The sequence below is a fragment of the Quercus robur genome, chromosome 8, assembly GCF_932294415.1.
Source record: "Quercus robur chromosome 8, dhQueRobu3.1, whole genome shotgun sequence".
Taxonomy (NCBI): domain Eukaryota; kingdom Viridiplantae; phylum Streptophyta; class Magnoliopsida; order Fagales; family Fagaceae; genus Quercus; species Quercus robur.
In genome coordinates, this window is record NC_065541.1 from 24,515,202 (window position 1) to 24,535,047 (window position 19,846).

General features: G+C 35.0%; 2 protein-coding genes across 2 annotated transcripts; one reads left to right on the forward strand and one right to left on the reverse strand.

Annotated features, from left to right (window-relative positions):
• Nucleotides 1-1,504: 1,504 nt before the first annotated feature.
• On the forward strand, nucleotides 1,505-10,644 carry LOC126695058 (ras-related protein RABA1f-like). The gene is made up of 2 exons (XM_050391668.1): nucleotides 1,505-1,933; nucleotides 9,870-10,644. The coding sequence occupies exons 1-2, from the start codon at nucleotides 1,713-1,715 to the stop codon at nucleotides 10,300-10,302; spliced, it is 654 nt and encodes a 217-aa protein (XP_050247625.1). The 5' UTR covers nucleotides 1,505-1,712; the 3' UTR covers nucleotides 10,303-10,644.
• Nucleotides 10,645-11,594: 950 nt separating this feature from the next.
• LOC126695057 (uncharacterized) lies at nucleotides 11,595-13,105 on the reverse strand. The gene is made up of 2 exons (XM_050391667.1): nucleotides 12,079-13,105; nucleotides 11,595-11,972 (listed from the first exon to the last, which is right to left on the reverse strand). Coding segments are annotated over exons 1-2 (813 nt in total). The 5' UTR covers nucleotides 12,890-13,105; the 3' UTR covers nucleotides 11,595-11,970.
• Nucleotides 13,106-19,846: the final 6,741 nt, after the last annotated feature.

A 19,846-nucleotide genomic window follows, 5' to 3' on the forward strand; every position in this document is an offset into this window, starting at 1 on the left:
ACAGTTGTCAAAGTAATTCATAATATAAAAGGTAATTTGCATTTAGACAAAGAAATTCGTAATATAACAAGTAAATTGTATTTTAAACACCATTCTAAAGGATGATTTTAAATTAGATTGTCTGTTTGGCAAAAGCTAAATAGTTTTTTACATTTTGTTTTTTATCAGTTTAATTTTCTTTTTTTTGTTAAATTTAACAAAACTAGTTTTTATTTTATTTGGCTAGCTTTTAGCTTTTAGTCATACATTTATTTATTTATTTGATATGTTTTGTCATACATTTATGATTTAACATAAAAACCATCAAAAAGTATATTTTTTAATAAATATTATGCAAATTAGTTAATGCAAATCATAAACTTATTAAAACAAGACTTAAATAAATCGTCATATGTGTGTGTGTGTTTGTTTCTCAAAAAAAAAAAAAAAAAAAAAAAAGAATGGGTAATTGTCTCATATTACTTAATAGAATGTATTGTGTGTAGTATAACTTACTCCACCCTCCCTTAAAAGTTACCATGGCTTTTGAGTGGAGTTGTGGTGTGCCTTTGCGTTGGAACCCCTTTCCCTCTCCCCTGTGTGTGTGTGTGTGTGTGTTTGTTTCTCAAAAAAAAAAAAAAAAAAAAAAAAAAAGAATGAGTAATTGTCCCACATTGCTTAAGAGAGTGTGTTGTGTGTAGTATAACTTGCCCCACCCTCTCTTAAAAGTTACCATGGCTTTTGAGTGGAGTTGTAGTGTGCTTTTGTGTTAGAACCCCTTTCCCTCTCTCCTATGTGTGTGTGTGTGTGTTTGTTTCTCAAAAAAAAAAAAAAAAAAGTCTATTTAAAGATTTCCCATTAAGAGAGTTACCATGATAGGTGTATGGTTAACTTATATATATATATATATATATATATGTATATATATTGTGAGGTTTAATTTGAATATAGTTCCTTCTCAAAAAAAGAAAAGAAAAGAAAAGGTTAAATTGCAAAAACTATACCCCTATAATTTGGGGGTGTTTGGATTTTACATCTTGAAATTTTAAAATTTGGATTTTACCCCTTAAATTTTTGGGGTGTTTGAATTTTCACTCTAAAATTTCAGAATTTAGATTTAATCCCCAAAAGTTCAGGAGTGTTTGGATTTTACATTCTTAAATTCTAAAACTTCGGGGTATAAAATCCAAAAACATTTCCAAACTTTAAGCAGTAAAATCCAAACACTTCTAAATTTTAGAGAGTAAAATTTAAATTCTAAGATTTCAGAGTGTAAAATCCAAACACTTTCTAAAAACTTCTGGAGATAAAAACTAAATTCTGAAAATTCATGATTTAAAATCCAAATAACCTCAAGTTATAAATTTTAAAATGTAATTTGACCCAAAAAAAAAAAAAAAAACTCACAATCTGAACGCATATCAGTTGCACAAGCCTAGAAGAAAGAGCCACAAGTCCAAGTACAAGCCCAAGCCCAAAGAAAGCTACATAAAAATAAAATGAGGTGACACGGGTATGTGTTGCTAATGCGAAACGTAACGTTGGTCTTTGAAATCGTTTCCAATTCCCAAATTTATTTGAATTCTCGCTCTCTCTCTCTCTCTCTCTCTCTCTCTCTCTCAAGATCAAACGCAACATAGAGCATAATAGTAGTTGAGTAATATTGATCCGATCCGCGTTTGTTGGAGAATATTCAGACAGACAGTGTGAAATAGAAATAGAAATAGATAAAGATGGCGGCTTACAGAGCAGAAGACGACTACGACTACCTGTTTAAGGTGGTGCTAATAGGAGACTCAGGTGTAGGCAAATCGAACCTGTTGTCTCGCTTCACAAAGAACGAGTTCAGCCTCGAGTCCAAGTCCACCATCGGTGTCGAATTCGCCACTCGCAGCATCCGTGTCGACGACAACATTGTCAAAGCCCAGATTTGGGACACCGCTGGCCAAGAAAGGTTTTCCCATCTTTTCTTCTTCTTTATATAAGACTCTTAATATTTTTATTTATTAAGTATAAGAAAGGAGAGTTCTGAGATAGCAACGTGTCCCTGTCCCAATTGCTCGCCCTTGGCTAGGAGCACTATTAATTGTTTAAGAACACAGAAAAAGACAGCAAGTGCGTGTGTGTGTGTGTTTGTTTTAAGTTTCTCTCTTACTGCAGTATGAATAATGTTAGGGGTTTCCACATGTCTCCTGCATTTGTTTACATAACCAGCTGGAGTCTTTTAATACCTTTTGTTTTATTATGTTTAGCGATTTGTTTTTCCACAATTCAATGGTTTATTAATGAAGATATGAACAAAGATACAAGGGAGACTTATAACTCTCTGGTGGATGATTGTCAACCTTAATTACTTAAATGGCGCATAGTCATTTAAGCACTTACAAGATTTAGCAGTTTATTTGCAACCCTGTTTAGTTTTGAAGTGAGCCTAAATTAACTTACTTTTAGAAATTCAACAAGTTAGCACTAACCAAGATTAACTAAATATCAAACTTAGTTTATATCTGTTGCAGACGACCTTAGATAGGGAAATCTCTTATATCGTTACTCATCAGGCTTAACCAAAGAAATATTGACCTTATTATATTCTGCTCTAAAATTTTGGACAAGCTTTGGTTATATTTGATCTGTGGCTTACAGTTTGTATATTTTGATGGTTGCCAGTGTGAGTTTTATGACGAATTCTCATTTCCTATTCATGTAGCTAGGCTTGCTTTATTGACTGGTGTATGGCTTAGGGTCAAAAGGAATGAAATATCTAGAGTGCAAATCGTTTTAGAATGGTTGCCATTTTCTTCTCTCTTTTTTGATAAGTAAATAAATTTATTAATAAAAAAAGTGCAATCCCAAATACACAAGCTATGTACAGAAGAAAGCACAAAAATGATACAAAAGAAAAGGAGAGGACAGAACAAAAAAGCAATTTACAACTAATTAATGTACAAAGAATCCATCAAATCTAATAATCCCTCTACTGAAAAAGATACATGCAGCAAAGTCCACTCATATAAAGTCTTCAAAAATAAATACTTCCAACTTCACAACACTGAGTTCTTGGTTCTCAAAGCAGCAGGCGTTATGTTCTCTCCAAATACACACTAAGGAGCCGCTTGCCATACCTTCCCAATACCTCTCCTGCCAAACAGCCCCTTCCAACACTCCAACATCTCCAGCACCTAAAGTTGCATCACCCAAGAAACACCCAACAAATGAATTACCATAGACCACAAATCCCTAGCCACAACAATGAAGAAATAGATGGTTCACATCCTCCCCATTACATTACACATGAAGCACCGCTTGGTAACAAAGAGACCCCTACTCATGCAATCAAGATCCTCCCCAACACCGCACACCAAGAAAAGAAAGCAACCCTCAAAGGGATACAAGTTTTCCAAATGCTCTTACAAAGAAAGTCTGCACCACCCCCCTTGCAAAGTGTTGTAGTAGCTCTTCACTTGAAAACCCTGTTGAGGCGAAGGGGTCCACACCAATGTATCATCCTTCCCTTGTTGAATATTTGTGTTGTAGAGTTCCACCAACAACCGAGGCACATTGTCTACTTCCCAATCCTGCACTGCACAAAGAAAGATAAGAATCCAATGCACCTAACCATGCCCACGCTCAATATAATAAGCCACTGTAGCATCACTACTTCACTTAATAAGGAACAACGCAGGATACCTCTCCTTGAGGGGGATCTCACCTTGCCACAGATCATGCCAGAATCTAACTGTAGATTCATTACCAATATCAAAATGAATGAAGCATTTGAATCTAAATCCGATCCACTTCTAATACACTTCCACAAACCCACCCCATACACTCCCCTAGACACCCAAACACCAAAACTCTCCATCTATCTCCAAAATGCAATTTCTTCACACCCATAACACTTGAACCACTTATCCAACAAAATTTGATTAAAGGTCAACAATTTATTAATTTCCAAGCCCCCACTACAAACAGTAATGCAACAAATATTCCAGTTGACTAGATGAAACTTAAATTCATCACCCATACCACCCCAAAGAAAATCCCTCTGAATTTTCTCCAATCTATTTGATACGCCCATAGGTAATAGAAAAAAAATAGAAGGAATAAGTGGGGAGACCAGATAACGAACTCTTAATAAGTGTGAGGCAGGTACTGCACTTGAGAGAGGGAGATTCCAATACAAGATTTTTTCACAGGATGATCAATTCTAATGGAAGAAATAATGGTATCGAGAATCTTATGGTTGATGGGAGTTTGTCTTCCAATCAGGATATGATTGCGGATTTTTTTACTTAATTTTTCATGGATTTATATTCTGAGCAACAAGTTGTTAGATCTCTTCCAGATTTGTTGGACTTTCCAACGATATCCAAAGATAAAGCAGAATGGTTGGAGAGACCTTTCGAGAAGACAAAGATTTTTGAAGTCATTAAGGATTTCAATGGTGACAAATTGCCCGGGCTAGATGGTTTTCCTATGTCTTTTTTCCAATCTTGCTAGGAGATTCTCAAACTAGATCTTATGGCTATGTTTCACCATTTCTTTGCTAAAGGTCAGTTTGAAAAAAGCTTGAATGTAACCTTCATTACTCTCATTCCAAAAAAATCTACTACAGTAGAAGTCAAGTACTTTCGCCCTATTAGACATGTTGGGGGGTTTATAAAATTATTGCTAAAGCTTTAGCTACTCAACTATGCGTGGTCATGGGAGATATAATTTTAGCTTCACAGAATGCTTTTGTTATGAACAAGCAAATTCTTGACCCAGTTCTTATTGACAGTAGGTTGAAGTCTGGTATGCCAAAATTACTTTGTAAACTAGATGTCGAGAAGGATTTTGATTATGTGAATTGGGGCTTTCTTATGAATTTGCTAGAGCGTAGTGGTTTTCCTGATTAGTTGATGAGGTGAATTTTCTTTTATCTATCTGATGTTCGTTTTTCTATTCTTATTAATGGTTCTCCCTATGGTTTTTTTGAGAGCTCCAGAGGTCTGAGAGAAGGAGATCCTTTATCTCCTTTGTTATTTGTTTTGGGCATCAAAGCTCTTGGAAGAATGTTGGATAAAACTATCCATGAGGGTCACATGTCAGGTTTTCATGTAGGTAATTTACAGGGTAGATCTTTGTTGGTGCCCCATCTCCTCTTTGCTGATGACACGTTAATTTTTTGTGATGCTGACCTTGATCAGATTTTGATTCTCCGTATGGTGCTTATTTGGTTTGAGGTTGTTTTTGGTCTGTCTAAAAACAAATCTGGGTAAGTCAGAATTAGTACTTGTGAGAGTGGTTCATAATTTTGAGATATTGTTGAATGTCCTCAGCTGTAAGCAAGGTACTCTTCCAATGAAATATTTGGGTCTTCCTTTGGGTGCAAAATTTAAAGATAAGACAATATGGAACCCGATTCTGGAGAAGGTGGAAAGGAGATTAGTCGGTTAGAAACATTTGTACTTACTCAGGGGAAGTAGAGTCACTCTAATTAAAAGCACTCAATCAAATTTGCCTACTTATTTCCTCTCTCTATTTCCTAACCTTGCTTATGGCTAATCATATTGCAAAACTTCAATGGAATTTCTTATGGGGTGGTCTAGGGGATGAACCCAAATTTCACCTAGTTAAATGGGCCACTGTTTGTAGTCCTCTTTCTTCCGATGGTTTAGGGATAAGGAATTTGAGGATTTTTAATGAAGCTTTACTTGGGAAGTGGTTGTGGAGATTTGGGCTTGAAAAATATGCTCTTTGGCAGCAAGTGGTAGAGGTGAAATATGGATGTGTATGGGGTGGCTGGTGTACAAGTTCAGTTGCTAGTCCTTATGGTGTTAGTTTGTGGAAAAATATCAATTGGAGATGGCCTTCTTTGTCTCATTATATTGTGTATGAAATAGGTGATGAGTCGAGGGTGAAGTTTTGGCAAGACCGATAGTGTGGGGAGACACCTCTTGCTGTAAGCTATCTTGAATTATTTAGATTTTTTCGAGATAAGGAGGCTAGTGTGGCTGAGCTTATGAAGTTAACTAATGGAACCCTTCATTGGGATGTAAGTTTCTTTAGGGCTGTCCATAATTGGGAATTAGAGGCTATGTTGAGCTTCATGGATACCATATATGGCACTTCTGTAAAGGGGATTGGGGAGGATAAAATAAGATAGAAACCAGATAGAACTAAGGGGTTCATGGTTAATGCTTATTATTTTTTGCTAGTGAGCTCTAATGATTTGTGTTTCCCTTGGAAAAGCATATGGAAGTAGAAGATCCCCTCTCGAGTGGCTTTCTTTTTCTGGACTGTAGCTTGGGGGAAATGTCTAACGATTGACAATTTAAGAAAAATGAGGGTTTTGATATTGGATTATTGCTATATGTGCAAGTGTAATGGTGAATTGGTTGACCATCTTTTCCTTCATTATCCGGTTGCCATGGATTTGTGGTCGGCTTATTTGGAGTAAGCTGGGATATGCCAAAGTTAGTTGTGGGACTCCTAGCTTGTTGGCAAGGGTGGTTTGGCCGACATCAGAATGGTCATATATGGATAATTGTTCCCCATTGTCTAATGTGGGTCTTTGGAGGGAAAGAAATAGCAGGTGTTTTGAAGATAATGACAGATCCATATCATACCTCAAGTTATTTTTCTTTAGAACCTTAGTAGATTGGCTGTCAGCTTTGCGAAACCAATCATTCTCTTCCTTTCTTGAGTTTCTTGATCTATGTCATTTTTGTACTTGATTTGTTTGACTCCTGTACGCTTCCCGTGTACTAGGGCATCCATTTTTTATATTAATCTTATTACTTATCAAAAAAAGAAAGTGTGGGACGACCCCTTTTGACAAATACATTTTCTTCCACCCAGCTTAGTCTCCTTTGCATACGCTATAGGATCCCAAATAGAATTAGCTTTAAAAGAAGCTCCTAAAGGAAATCCTAATTCCAAATATTTCATCGGAAGAGATGAAAGTTGACACCCCAAATTGCTTGCGAATTCCTCAATGTTTGGAACCTCTCCTATAGGCATGATTTCAGATTTGCCCAAGTCAATTCACAAGCCTGAAACTGCCTCAAAGCACAAGGATACAATGAAGATATCGAATGTGTGTAGAATTTACCTCACAAAAAAGGTGTATCATCTGCAATGAGGAGATGAGATATAAACATTGAGTCCCCTCGAAAAATGTCAATAGAAAATCCACTTAGATAACCTCCTAACACCGCTCTAGTGATCATCCTACTTATTTTTTGTATTGTTAACGTCATTTTCTTTAATGAAAACAAGTTATTAGATCAAGCACCATTAAACTTTTGATAAATCCAAGTATCTGGTATTTGATTGTTAATTTGACTAATTATTTTTTTTTTTGATAGGTATTAATTTGACTAATTATAATAGTCTGTAATGAAACTACTTGACAAAAAGATGATTAGTGACATGAACAATACAGAACTTATGTGGATATGTTTTTTGTGAGGCGTTTCTGTCAGACTATTGTTCTAATGCGTAATATTAGAACCAGGTATCCAGCGTGCTCTGGAATTTATCAAAATGGATATGTTACCACTAAGTTAGCATTTGGTGGTATCATGTTTTGAACTATTTTAACAATTATCCTACTGCCTTGTATCTGTTTACACCACTGGTATATAATTTCTAGGGTAGTTGCATCTCATGCTTGTAATAGTTTTCACAAATAATTGTGTACTTATATATAAGGGCAGAACTACAGAGAGTAGTTAACAAGCTGTAAATTTGCTTATGTTTACATTGGTTTAGTTGTTAGAGTTGAAGACCTAGGAAAATTATTACATTTTCTTTCACTTCTGCTTTCTTTTTACTACTAAAAGAGGTGATGTTTTCCTTTGAAACAATGCAAAGGTAATCAGACTATCAAAGTGCTCTCAAGCTGTGTACTTTTACTGACACTGCCACAACTGGGGTTTGTCAAATGTAGAACACCTTTATATCACGTGTTTTACCATGCTTTCAAGTGGTGTCAGGTTTGAAAGTGAATCTAGGTAAGAGTGAGATTGTCCTGGTAGGAGAACTGAAAGGTTAGAAAACATGGCAGATGTTCTGTGCTGTAACAAATGAATTACCTTGTAAGATCAATTTGTTATCCCATTATTGAGAAGGCTAGGAGATTGGAAGAAGTTTTATTTGTCCAAGCGGGTAGTTTGACTCTTTTAGAAAGCATGATTCTAACTTGTGGCCAATTGTTTGGGGGAAAGGAAATTACCCACTTTTAATCAAGCTTTATTGGGTAAATGGCTTTGGCAATATGGAGAAGAAGACATGCATGGTCCACAAATGGGGTTAGGAGTACCCATGTTTGTAGTTTATGGAGGAGAATTAGGGCAGGTTGGGAAAGATTTATGGATCATGTGCAATCCGAGGTATGGGATGGCTACTAGGTGAGGTTTGGTGTGTTAAGTAAAGTGGGAATCAATCTTTGAAGGATTGTACCCAATTAGGCCTTGATTGGCTCTTACCTAATTTATCAAAATGAAGGGCCTACGTGTCAGATTATCAAAGATTTCCATGATTGAGAGTTGGAGTCAATTGATTGTTATTTGACATGTACTCTAGTATTCCATTGAGAGAGGGCCTTGATCATTTGAGTTGAAGGTTGAATAGCAATGTTAGGTTTGATGTGCGTTTCTATTTGAGCAGCCTTGGCTGAGGCTAGTACTACGCTTTTCACTTGAAAGAGAATTTGGTGTGCTAAGGCTCCAATACTTTTAAGGCAGGGTCCTTTGTTTTAATTGATTTTGAAGATGGCTGTTTCAGTCTTTTAAATTTGTTCCACCTAAAGCAAGAAGCATGTGTTTGTCATGTGCAATAAGATTCCGTCAAACATAACAGCAAAAGTAACATCGGGTGCAAAGCGTGATAAGTTTGATAATTTAGGGTGCAATATGTGCATTCGGATAGTTTAGGATGTAAAGTGTAATTTAGTGCATAGTTTAGGGTGATAAAGTGTAATTTCCACTTTAATTAATTAATTGTCATATTGCCATAGTGTTGTGTCCTAAATTTTTGAGAATTTCCACGTCATCATGTCCATGTCCATGCTTGTTAGAGTTACCACATGCCCTTGTGGACATTTTGGAGAGAGGAATCATTGCACTTTTGAAGATGAAGCATCTCTGCTGAAATCGAAGTCATTATTTACGAGATAATTGTTTGACTAGTCTTGGGATTTGGGTCTTACTGATACTTATTTTACTGTAGTTTCATTGACTCTCTCTTTTCGACTGTAATTCTTCTTTAATTCTGGGCTATCTTAGACTCTTAGTCACGCATCTAGTGCACATGAGGTTTTGGTCTAACTGAAATGGAAGACATGGGTATGATACAGCTCTATGGTATATGTGATTTTACTGTATGCATGGTAAATCTTTTCCTCTCTACTTGTTCATAGTGTAAGGGGCCCTACCATCTGAAATGTGCAGAAGTGGTTTGTTTGGTGTACATAATCTCTAATTTATTCATCGATAATTTGATTTGTGATTTGGGCTAATGAACTTCAACTTAAATGACAAATTGTCCCTTGTAAGAGGGTGAGAAGGTGGGTTCAAGAACTACCGAGTGCACATGTAAACTTAACAATCTTTTTTTTGGGGGGGGGGGGGGGGGGGTGGTGGAGGATGATTCACAATGTCCCTTCAGTGATTTTGGTAGTGATTTATATGACTAACTTTTTTATTACAATCACAATATAAAATGATACTGTTGCATTGCTTTGAAGGTCTGAATTATTTACTTTAATCGTTTGATGTCAATAGGCAATAATACATATGAACCAAAAAAAAAAAAAAGCTTCTTTTTCCCCCCCTTTTCCAATTCTTGGTTCTAATGTTATCCTCTTAGTTCTGAAATTATACCTCTATCGTTTGATGCCATAGGTACCGTGCAATAACTAGTGCATACTACCGAGGAGCTGTGGGTGCATTGCTTGTCTACGATGTCACCCGCCACATCACGTTTGAGAACGTTGAGAGATGGTTGAAGGAGCTACGGGATCACACAGACTCCAATATCGTGATAATGCTTGTGGGTAACAAGGCAGACCTACGTCACTTGCGTGCTGTATCCACTGAGGATGCTACAGCCTTTGCTGAAAGAGAGAACACCTTCTTTATGGAGACATCTGCCCTTGAGTCTATGAATGTTGAGAATGCATTCACTGAAGTGCTAACCCAAATATATCGAGTGGTCAGCCGGAAAGCACTTGATATTGGAGATGATCCTGCAGCCTTGCCTATAGGACAAACCATAAATGTTGGAACCAAAGATGATGTTTCAGCTGTTAAGAAAGTTGGTTGCTGCTCTGCATAAATCATAAAGAGTTATATCAAGGAGGCTAAATCTTTTCTCTTCGAATTCCACTGCCCTTGAAATCTGAGGATTTCCACCTGCAACTACCGGATATTCTCACTACCATCTAATTGTTATGGTGGTGCTTAAGCTTGAGGCGGTCTCAACATTTGCAGTCCAAAGAAATGCCACATATTATATTTCTTGTGGTATATTGTTTCAATTCTATTTCTTAGCTGCTGTAGTTTTTTGTTTTACTTAGTTGCTTTAGATTATAGAAAGAGTTTTTTGGATTCAATTTAATCTTGCATCTGATGAAAGATTAGTTCTTCAATGTTTGGATGATGTGAAATAGTTTTTTTTTTTTTTTTTTTTTGCTGAACTGTGTGATATAGTTTCTTGCACGTGTACCAATCCCCCTCCCCACCCCCTAGAAGGCCAGAACCCACAAAAAATAAAAAAAAAATAAAAAAATAAAAAATAAATAAAAAAAAGGATAAATGGAACTAGTGAATTCCACTAGATATTTTCAACCATGGATAATGAAGATGGTGTGCTGCTTTTGTCGAGTGCATGTGTTTAAGATAATGAACAAAACTAAAAGGGAGAATATATGGTCCACGTTATAGAAAAGACAGCCGACGGAGTGGTTCCACAAACACCTATTAATGAGTCAGCTGCGATCTATGGTCCACGTTTAAGGGCAACAAACTGAAGTGTCTTTTTCTAGATCCTCAACTTGGCTTTTTTGTACTACGTGGGTCCTCAAAAAGTTCATAGATAACTTTCGTGTCAAGTGCTCCTTTGTATATTTTGTCCATACGTGATTAGCCTAGTCGGCAGACGCAATCAGTGAGACCTTCCTACTAAAAGTGCATATTCATGTGGTTATCAAATTTATCACTTTTTCTTTACCAAAAAAAAAAAATTATCACTTTTTTAGATTTCTATTCAAATCTAAATAATGTAGAAATTAAGGGTCCATTTTGGTAGCTTATTTTGGGCAATTTTTTGAGTATTTCAAACATACTTATACACTTTTTCACACATTTTTTTCACAAATATATTAAAAACACTCAAACAACATTAATTAAACTCTTCTATCAAACACCGTCAAAGTGCTTAAATGAAATCGGAACAATATGTACGATCGATGCATACTTTCTTTCCTCGGAATTGTAATTCAATTGGTGAAAGCACCACACCAGCACACCTTGGAAACTATGAGTTGAAAATTCAAAATCATCATATACCAATAATAACCATTAGGAATTTAGCCATAAAAATTCAATCGATATTCAAACTTTCAGAGATATCTCAAAACATGAAAAAGCTCTTATTATATTGAAAATTAATATCCGGAAGGAAAGAACATGAGAAAAAAAAAATTATTAATATAACATTAACAACCAGTCAAACTCAAAACTATATAAAGCATATATCAATGAATTGCATAATAGTTAAAACATCATTGCTTATCACACAAAACAAACCATATAGAGATAAAATGGTGTTCTGCAGCCATCTATCGTGCTCATCGTCATCTTCATAACATTCTACCTATAATAATGATATATACTTACCTTTGATACTCGCTAATCCCTTATCATATATAGTTGAATATTCTATTTCGCCGAAAGATCACTTCCACTCAAAAACTTTTCCTTGCACAGCTAGCTTACAAGAGATTCCTAAGCAATGTAATAATTTATATATTATTTTCATAAAACTGGGTATACAAAAGTTGAAAAAAATAATTATATAATAAATCTGAATACTTTTCCCTGCAGTGCTTACAATAGATTCCCAAGCAATGTGTGAACTTGACACTCTTTAACTGAGAAGCTTTCTCTTGGATTTCCCTGTTGAATTTCATGGACAGCATTTGAGATGTAGGGAGAGTTATGTCTTTTCCATCATCACCGACAATCGAACAATGCAAAATGTCTAGCTCCCTAAGGCTCCTCAACTTTCCATCCAAGAGCAAGTTCAAAGCTTTGTGACACAAAGTAGACTCTGAAATATCCAAAATCTTTAGCCGAGGGAACCCTTCTATGATACTTGAAACCTCCTTCTCTGTTATTTCTCCATGAACACCAAGCTCAACAATGTTTTTGCAAGAATCAGCAAGTTGTTGTAGTAGTAATCCTTCATGGGAATCAAGTCTTGCTTTGAAAACCTTAAGGTTTTCCCAATATAGCAAAGATGTGTGAACAAGGCCAGCATGTAAAGCAACATCACAAGGCATAATAAGACTTGAAATCATTGGAGTTCTTTCGGCTATGTAAACCATAGCAAAGTAACTAAGCATGTACTTCCTTGGGAGATAAATAGAGACCCAACCATGGTACCGATTGATAGCAAGTCGAAGAAGATGAGTGAATCTCAGCCGTTGGATTTCATCGTCGAGCTCATCGATCAAAACGAGATCTAAGATGGAGTTGTGGAAGAGGGTGTCTAGAGTTGCAGTGAGCCATGCACGAGACACGTAAGGAGTGACAAACAGTTGGTCATGGAGGGGAAGAAACGAAAGTATATGTGATAATAAGAAAGGGTCAAAGTCACCCCATGGTGGGATGATTAATTTGCTACTATTTTTCTTTCTCATTGGGAATGAAAATGAAAAGAAATATAGGGGAGTTTTTGTGCTTGGAAAAAATACCAAGGATTCAAGGGTTTTTATAGGTGGGGTTAAGGAGTAATTAATATTTCTTGTTGCATCTATATATATATACGGAATTCACGGCGGTGTCTTGTGGTAGCTAGAGACCGATTCAGGTTTGATATTGATATGAAGCTGACTTAATATTAGAGTGGGATCGTATCGATGCACAATATTATTAGCTAGGTGACACATATGTATTTAAGTATTTGCTGTAAAACTTATCCAACATATAAAATACGTATCGGATATATAATAATAAACACTCATTACATCATTACACTCCAGGATCAAAATATTTTCCTTAATTGTTTTTCCTTTTCGAAAACATAAATTGTCGTGTATACAAGGAAATTTAATGGGGTTTCACCGTTTGAGCCTTTGAGCTTAGATAAGAATTAAGACATGGTATGCTAAGAGCCTATAAGAGGATTCTGTAATCTACTAGAATTATTTTTTCCTGTAAAAAAATTAGAAATAGTACGTCTAACACGTTAAAAAAACAAGAGAAATAGTACATCTTAATCAATTGGTCTTCTATATTCGAGTAATAAGAACAAAATTTTTCGGGATTTCTAATTAGAATTTAGGATTACAGCTAACCAGTTTCTTTACGTCTTCATGGGAAATATTGTGGGATTGAAAACCACTAAAATTAGTATCAATTTCTATTTGAAAAAAATTTACAAATTGATGTGACACTAAATGTGATCAGTTTATTATTATTATTATTATTATTATTATTATTATTATTATATATATACATCAAAAGTTCAGGTGAGATGATTTGAGACACTCCATTTGTTTTGAAGTAAAATAGTTTCTGCAAAATATTTTCTCATTTTCATGTGTTTGTTTACAAGTAAAATATACTCAAACTTGTAAAATATTTTCTGTTGATTGTAAAATCATTTATAAAATATTGAAAAATGTTTTACTTTTGAAAATTTGGTAAAATATTTTCCAAAAACGCATAGTGGCTTCCATTCCCCCATCTAGTCGCTAGGTCACCGGTCAGGTGGCCGAAGATACTGCTTCGACGATCGGTGCTAGAGGTCAAAGACTCCACTCCAGTTAGGGATGTAGCCAACCCGCCAAAACCAACTCAATCCAACCCAAACCGTCGAGTTGGGTCAGTTTTTAGGGGTTGGTGGGTTGGGTTGGGTTGTGAAATTTGTTTTTACAGTGGGTCGGATTGGGTTTGTGTCATAAGATTCACAAATCCGCCTAATCCGACTCGACCCACTTATATTTAATATATATTTAAAATTTTAAAAATATATTATACAATTTTGTTTTTTTTTTTTTTTATCTCTCTTCCTAAATAAAACTCAAACTCTAAGTTCTCCTCATATAATTTATGTTAGGTTGGTGTTATACTCAGGATAATTTGGTTATAAATTTGCTCTTATTTGTGGTAGTGTAGTTATAATTCTCAATTTAATATTAATAATAGTAAATTTAAAAAAAAAAAAAAAAATGTCAAACACATGGGTCTAACTCGATCCACATGGGTTGGGTTGAACCCCTTTGATGGGTTGGGTTGGACCCCTTTGATGGGTTGGGTTGGGTTGAAAAAACCTCTTGACTCGACCCATGCACACCTCTAGCCTCCAACGATCTAGTGGCAAAAGATGCCTCACTAGCGATTGGTGTAGGCAGTTCGATGGCCAAAGATGCTACACCGCAACATGTGCCAGAGGTCCAGTAATCGAAGATATCATTTTGTCCACCAGTGTTGCCGGTCCGGTTACCAAAGATACCTCTCCAACGGTGAACATCCAGGGCCGATTGAATGGTGGAGCAAGAAATATGGTCGCCTAAGGCCCCAAGGAAAAAAAAGGCCCCCAAATTTTAACTAATAGGGTTATTTATAATCAATAAATAAAATAATTTTTTTTTACCAGATGAAAAACAAATAAAAAAAAGAGAAAAATGCAACGTTCACAATATTTTTCACAACACTTTTACATCTAATGCTAAGTAGCAGGTTGTTACAACTTGTTGTTGATGGCAAAAAAATAATTATAGTGATATTTTCAAATAGAAAACAAAAAGCAGTTTAAAATATAGGATTTGTTGTAAAAAATATTGTGAATGTTTCACTTCTAAAAAAAAAAGAATAATAATAAGAGCTTAGTTAGCAAACTTTTACTAGTTTTCATCTAAGTCTACCACTAACACCACTGTTTTACTTACCACTGTCAATCTACCACATCAATAAGTATGAAAAATTTTGTCAAATTTTTTCTGTCTATAAAATTTCTAAAAAAAGAAAAAACTCTACATAGTTCATGTTAATTAGTAATAATTTTGCATCTAAAACAAGATGATCAATCTTCGCCTTAGGCCCCCAAATGCATCAAGCCACCCCTGTGAACATCGACAGTCCGATCGCTGGAGCCACCATTCTGACTATGACTGCCAATTCTAGTGGTCCAGTCACTAAACCTCCAGCACCAACAACTTCAATGTTGAGCCATCGGTTTTGGTGGTTTGCTTGAAAATTTTTACTTGTCATACCAAACACCTGAAAATGTTTTACATGTCAAAATATTTTACTTCAAAACAAACAAAGATAAATGTTTTTCTTAAAAACACCAAGAGGTGTCAAGTGCTAACTAGTTAAACTGCAAGAATGTTAGCAGTTACTTTGTTGTTATGTGCTTAAAAAATGACACATTAATTTAATTATAAAACTTATATGGTAAATTAAGTTTGTAATACCTTTAATATCATTATATTACATATTTAAAGATCATTATATTATATTTTAAATTTATTTTTTGATAATTTGAAAGTTGGAAGAGTGGAGATTTGAACGCTAAATGTGTTTATTATAAACATTTAACAGTATCAATTGAGTGACAAGAATCTTGACTATTATATTGGATTTGAATTAAAGATTTCCTTTTATAGTGATTTGAATTAAGGATTGGCGTAACTTTTATCAATATTAAACCACTCAATAAATTTTGGATTTATTTTATTACAAATGTAATGTTTCACTTAAAAATCAGCAATGCTATTGTCAATTAAAAACATCAAAGAAAACAGGAAAGTCGTTCATTTATTAAAAAAAATATAGTAAAATAAAAATTTTAGTTGCTTTAAGAAATCGGCAATAGCATTGCCAATTTCCCTAATTTTTTGAAGAAAGTTGCAAAAGTATTTTGTTTCAACGCTATTCTGCATCTCTTCAAATTGTTCTGCAAGGAGGTAAAGCCAAAAATAAATAATTGAATAAAAATGAAATGGTAATATTTTTAGCAAAGCCTCATCCTTAATGACTTAATAATCTTGTTTAGGTTTGTGGTGGTAAGTTCTTGTATTTTCTAGTTTAGTATTAACATACTATATATAATACTCATGAGTAGCATTTTACCTTCTAAATTGCTCTCAAATAATATATTATTATATAACTATATAGTAGTATGCCAGTGGGATTAATTAAAATTTTATCTTAAAAAAATAATATTTTACAAAATTATTGAAACTAAGTCACTCTAAAACTCTAAATTAACTTATTGTAATACATGTATGTTTTGAGCCATTTGTCACGGAGAACTTATGTAGTGTGCAAAATTTATTATATCAAAGTACAAAATTATGATAAAAGATTAAAATATTTAAAATTAATTTTGAATTTTTTTGTAATAGAATTTTAAAATTTTCTTAAACCCTAGTGTGTGTGCCCAGAATTGTCTCTGCTGCAATAATGGGCTTAGAATTTATTTGTACGTGGGGGTTGTACTCAATCCTACCAATCAAGGCCCCAAGTAAGTGATAGTACTCCCCTTTAATCCTCCTGAATATCCCAGCGTGTTCACTCACCCTCTCTTTGTGTTTTCTTCTCTTTCCCTCTCTCTCTCTCCAATGTCCAACCCCCTTTACCCTTGCTTCAACCTCCTTTTATAGCCCTCTGTTAGTGGGGTGGCTATCATTTCTTTCCCCACTTACTCACACATTCCCATGTCCACCAGAATCCCAAGGGATCCTCATGAATTCAGAGGATTCCCTTAGAACTTGTTCCTGACGCTAGACAGTGTTCGGGAGTGGATTCCTTTAAGAATCGTTAGTTCTCAGTGACCAACCTTATTGAGACCGCACACAAATTTCCTTTATGGTTGACTCAGTCCACCGACCTATAAGGAATCTATCAGGATGTGGTCGCTCCACTTCCCGGCACTCAGCTAGAGATCAGGCCTATTACGATGATGCCCAAGGTTACCTTCCCCCATGTGTATCGGGCCCACATAACCTAATGGGCCTTGGGCTTTGTGTTGAGCTTTGTCTAGGTGGGCTGACCTGATTCCTCGAGCCCAACTCACCCACACTTAGATACTAGAGTTTTACCTAAATTAAACTATCCTAATTATTGATATAATAATCAAATTTTCATTGGAGTAGAAGAATTTTTTTACGCTATGTTTGTTTTAGCTATAAAGAAATTTGAGAAAACATTTTACACCCTTGATGGTGTTTGAGTAAACATTGAAATATGGTTAAACTGAAAATAAATTCTAGTTAACCATAAAATTAAGCCATGTTCAGTGTAAAACATATTACACTCTCATCTTACCTTCAAACTATTTCCATCCTCACTCACAAGTCAACTAGCCAAACGAGAGAGAGAGAACTCGAAGCTTCGGACACTCCTTTCACCGCACCGCCATCCCTCATACATGCTCCGTCCACCGGTGAAGGTAAGCTCCTCCTCCTCCTCTCTCTTCCTCCTTTTTTCTCTCTCTTTCCTTCTAACCAATCAAGGCTAAATCATGAACTACATGTCACCGATCTACCCCTGGAACTCATGACCCACACTCTCTCTTCTCGATTTGAAAAGTCTTGTCACTGATTTGCCACTCCGAAGCCACCGATTTGTCACTCTCTCTCACTTTATCCTTCCATCCACTTCACTCTCCCTTTGTCCCTCTGTCTCTCTATATCTATAAACACTATCATACCTCAATCCCACCTCAGATCTACTTGATTTTTTCTATTATCTTTACACAAACACACACACACATACTTTTTTAGTCATTTGAAAATATATTTTTGTTGGCTGATTAGTACTAATTACAATAATGGTTATATACTAATATATGTATGTGTATGAAGTTGGATAGTTGAACAACAATTATTGTGGAGGTATGTGTAGATTGTGGTTGTAGGACCAATGTTGTTGTGTTTGTTGACTGTTACTGCTGTTTTTGTTCGTTAATTGTGTATTTTGGGTTGTGGATTCATTGTGTTGTTGTAATTGAAGTTTTTTATATACTAACTATGTCTATAATAGCATGCCTGTTTATGTATCTCTTATACCACAATGTTTGTTATTTTTAGATGAAGAAAAAAAATCAAAGTAGTAGTTCGTGCCTTTATCTATTGCATCTATCCTTATTGTGGGGGTTGTAATGTTAAAGAAACTGAGGCGTAGGCGATTGGTTAGGGCACCATATGTTAATCATGCAACTGAAAGAGAGCATTACATAAATAGTATTCTTCATGGAAGTGAGACATTATGTAAGTCAAATTATGATGAAGCCTATAGCTTTCCATTAGGAAGCAAGTATTGACGTTTTTACATGTCATTGGTCATAATGTGATGTTTCGTGTAGTTGGTAGTTGGTTCCACAAATCGACTAAGACTGTTCATAGATATTTTAGGATTGTTCTTATGGAGGTTTTGAAATTATATAAATTTCTAATAAGACTACCTAGTGAAGACACACCCCTAGAGATAGGGGAAAGCAGAAGGTTCTACCCATATTTTAATGTAAATATTGAGACGTATTGAATTTTTTGTATATTATTATAAGATTTTGTGTAATTTTTAAAGTAATAATCTATCAAAAAATAGGATTGTGTTGGAGCAGTAGATGGTACACATGTTTGCGCATCTATGCCACCTGAAATACAAGGTTTCATGGTAGAAAAGATGGAACGACTCAAAATGTGTTAGCTGCAATTAGTTTTAACTTGAAGTTCACATATATCTTGGTTGGATGGGAAGGTAGTGCACATGATTCTTGTGTGTTAAATGATGCACTCACTAGGCTAGGGAGATTTACAATTCCCAAAGGTATTATAGGAAGATTTGAGGTTTTTGGTTTATTATTTTCAATTTTTGTTTTTTTTTTCTCCTAAAGATTAGTAGTGATTTTGTTTTTATTTATTGAATATATGTAAGTAAATATTATCTTGGTGATGCTGGGGTATGGTAATAAAAATGGAATTTTGTCATCTTATTGAAATGCTCAATATCATTTGAATGAGTTTAGTGATTGTCCACCTAAAAATGCATGTGAATTGTTCAACCTCCATCACTCTTCCTTGTGAATTATTATTGAATGAGGGTTTGGAGTATTGAAGAAACGTTTGAGTCTTAGACGCAAAACCATTTTGGTCATTTGAAATACAAGTGGAAGTAGTTTTAGCATGTTGTGTCATTCATATTACATTATGGGGGTTGATCCTAGTGTGACTATATTATGGAAGCTGCAATGAATCAAGTAGATTTTAGTGATAGAGAACTGGAAACATGTTCACGTCAGGACTCTACTCACGAAAGTAGAGAATAAAATCTTAAGAGAGAGAGGAGATATGTTAAGCCACGTGAAATGATTACACAATGAGTAGAGAATAGTAGTATATGTGTGTTTGAATTTTCTATGGTTTCAATGTGTACTATTTAATGCCCTAGTTGATGCTGTAATGTAATATGTTAACTATGTGTTGTATAACAACACTTATCTTATGTTTAGGTTAGTTATTATAAATACTTGTTTGGTTGTTTGTGCAATTCTGAAGGTTGATTTAAGATATTAAACCCTTGTTAGTGTTATGTTTATTTATAACTATTTTATATGTTACTCTCATTGTTAATTGTTATGTTCATAT

What these genes read in the sequence shown, in the direction of transcription:
- LOC126695058 (XM_050391668.1), top strand. Translation starts at nt 1,713, where the DNA reads ATGGCGGCTTACAGAGCAGAAGACGACTACGACTACCTGTTTAAGGTG. An exon ending in GACACCGCTGGCCAAGAAAG is followed by an intron (nt 1,934 to 9,869) that starts GTTTTCCCATCT and finishes TTGATGCCATAG; the next exon opens with GTACCGTGCAATAACTAGTG.
- LOC126695057 (XM_050391667.1), bottom strand. Translation starts at nt 12,889, where the DNA reads ATGAGAAAGAAAAATAGTAGCAAATTAATCATCCCACCATGGGGTGAC.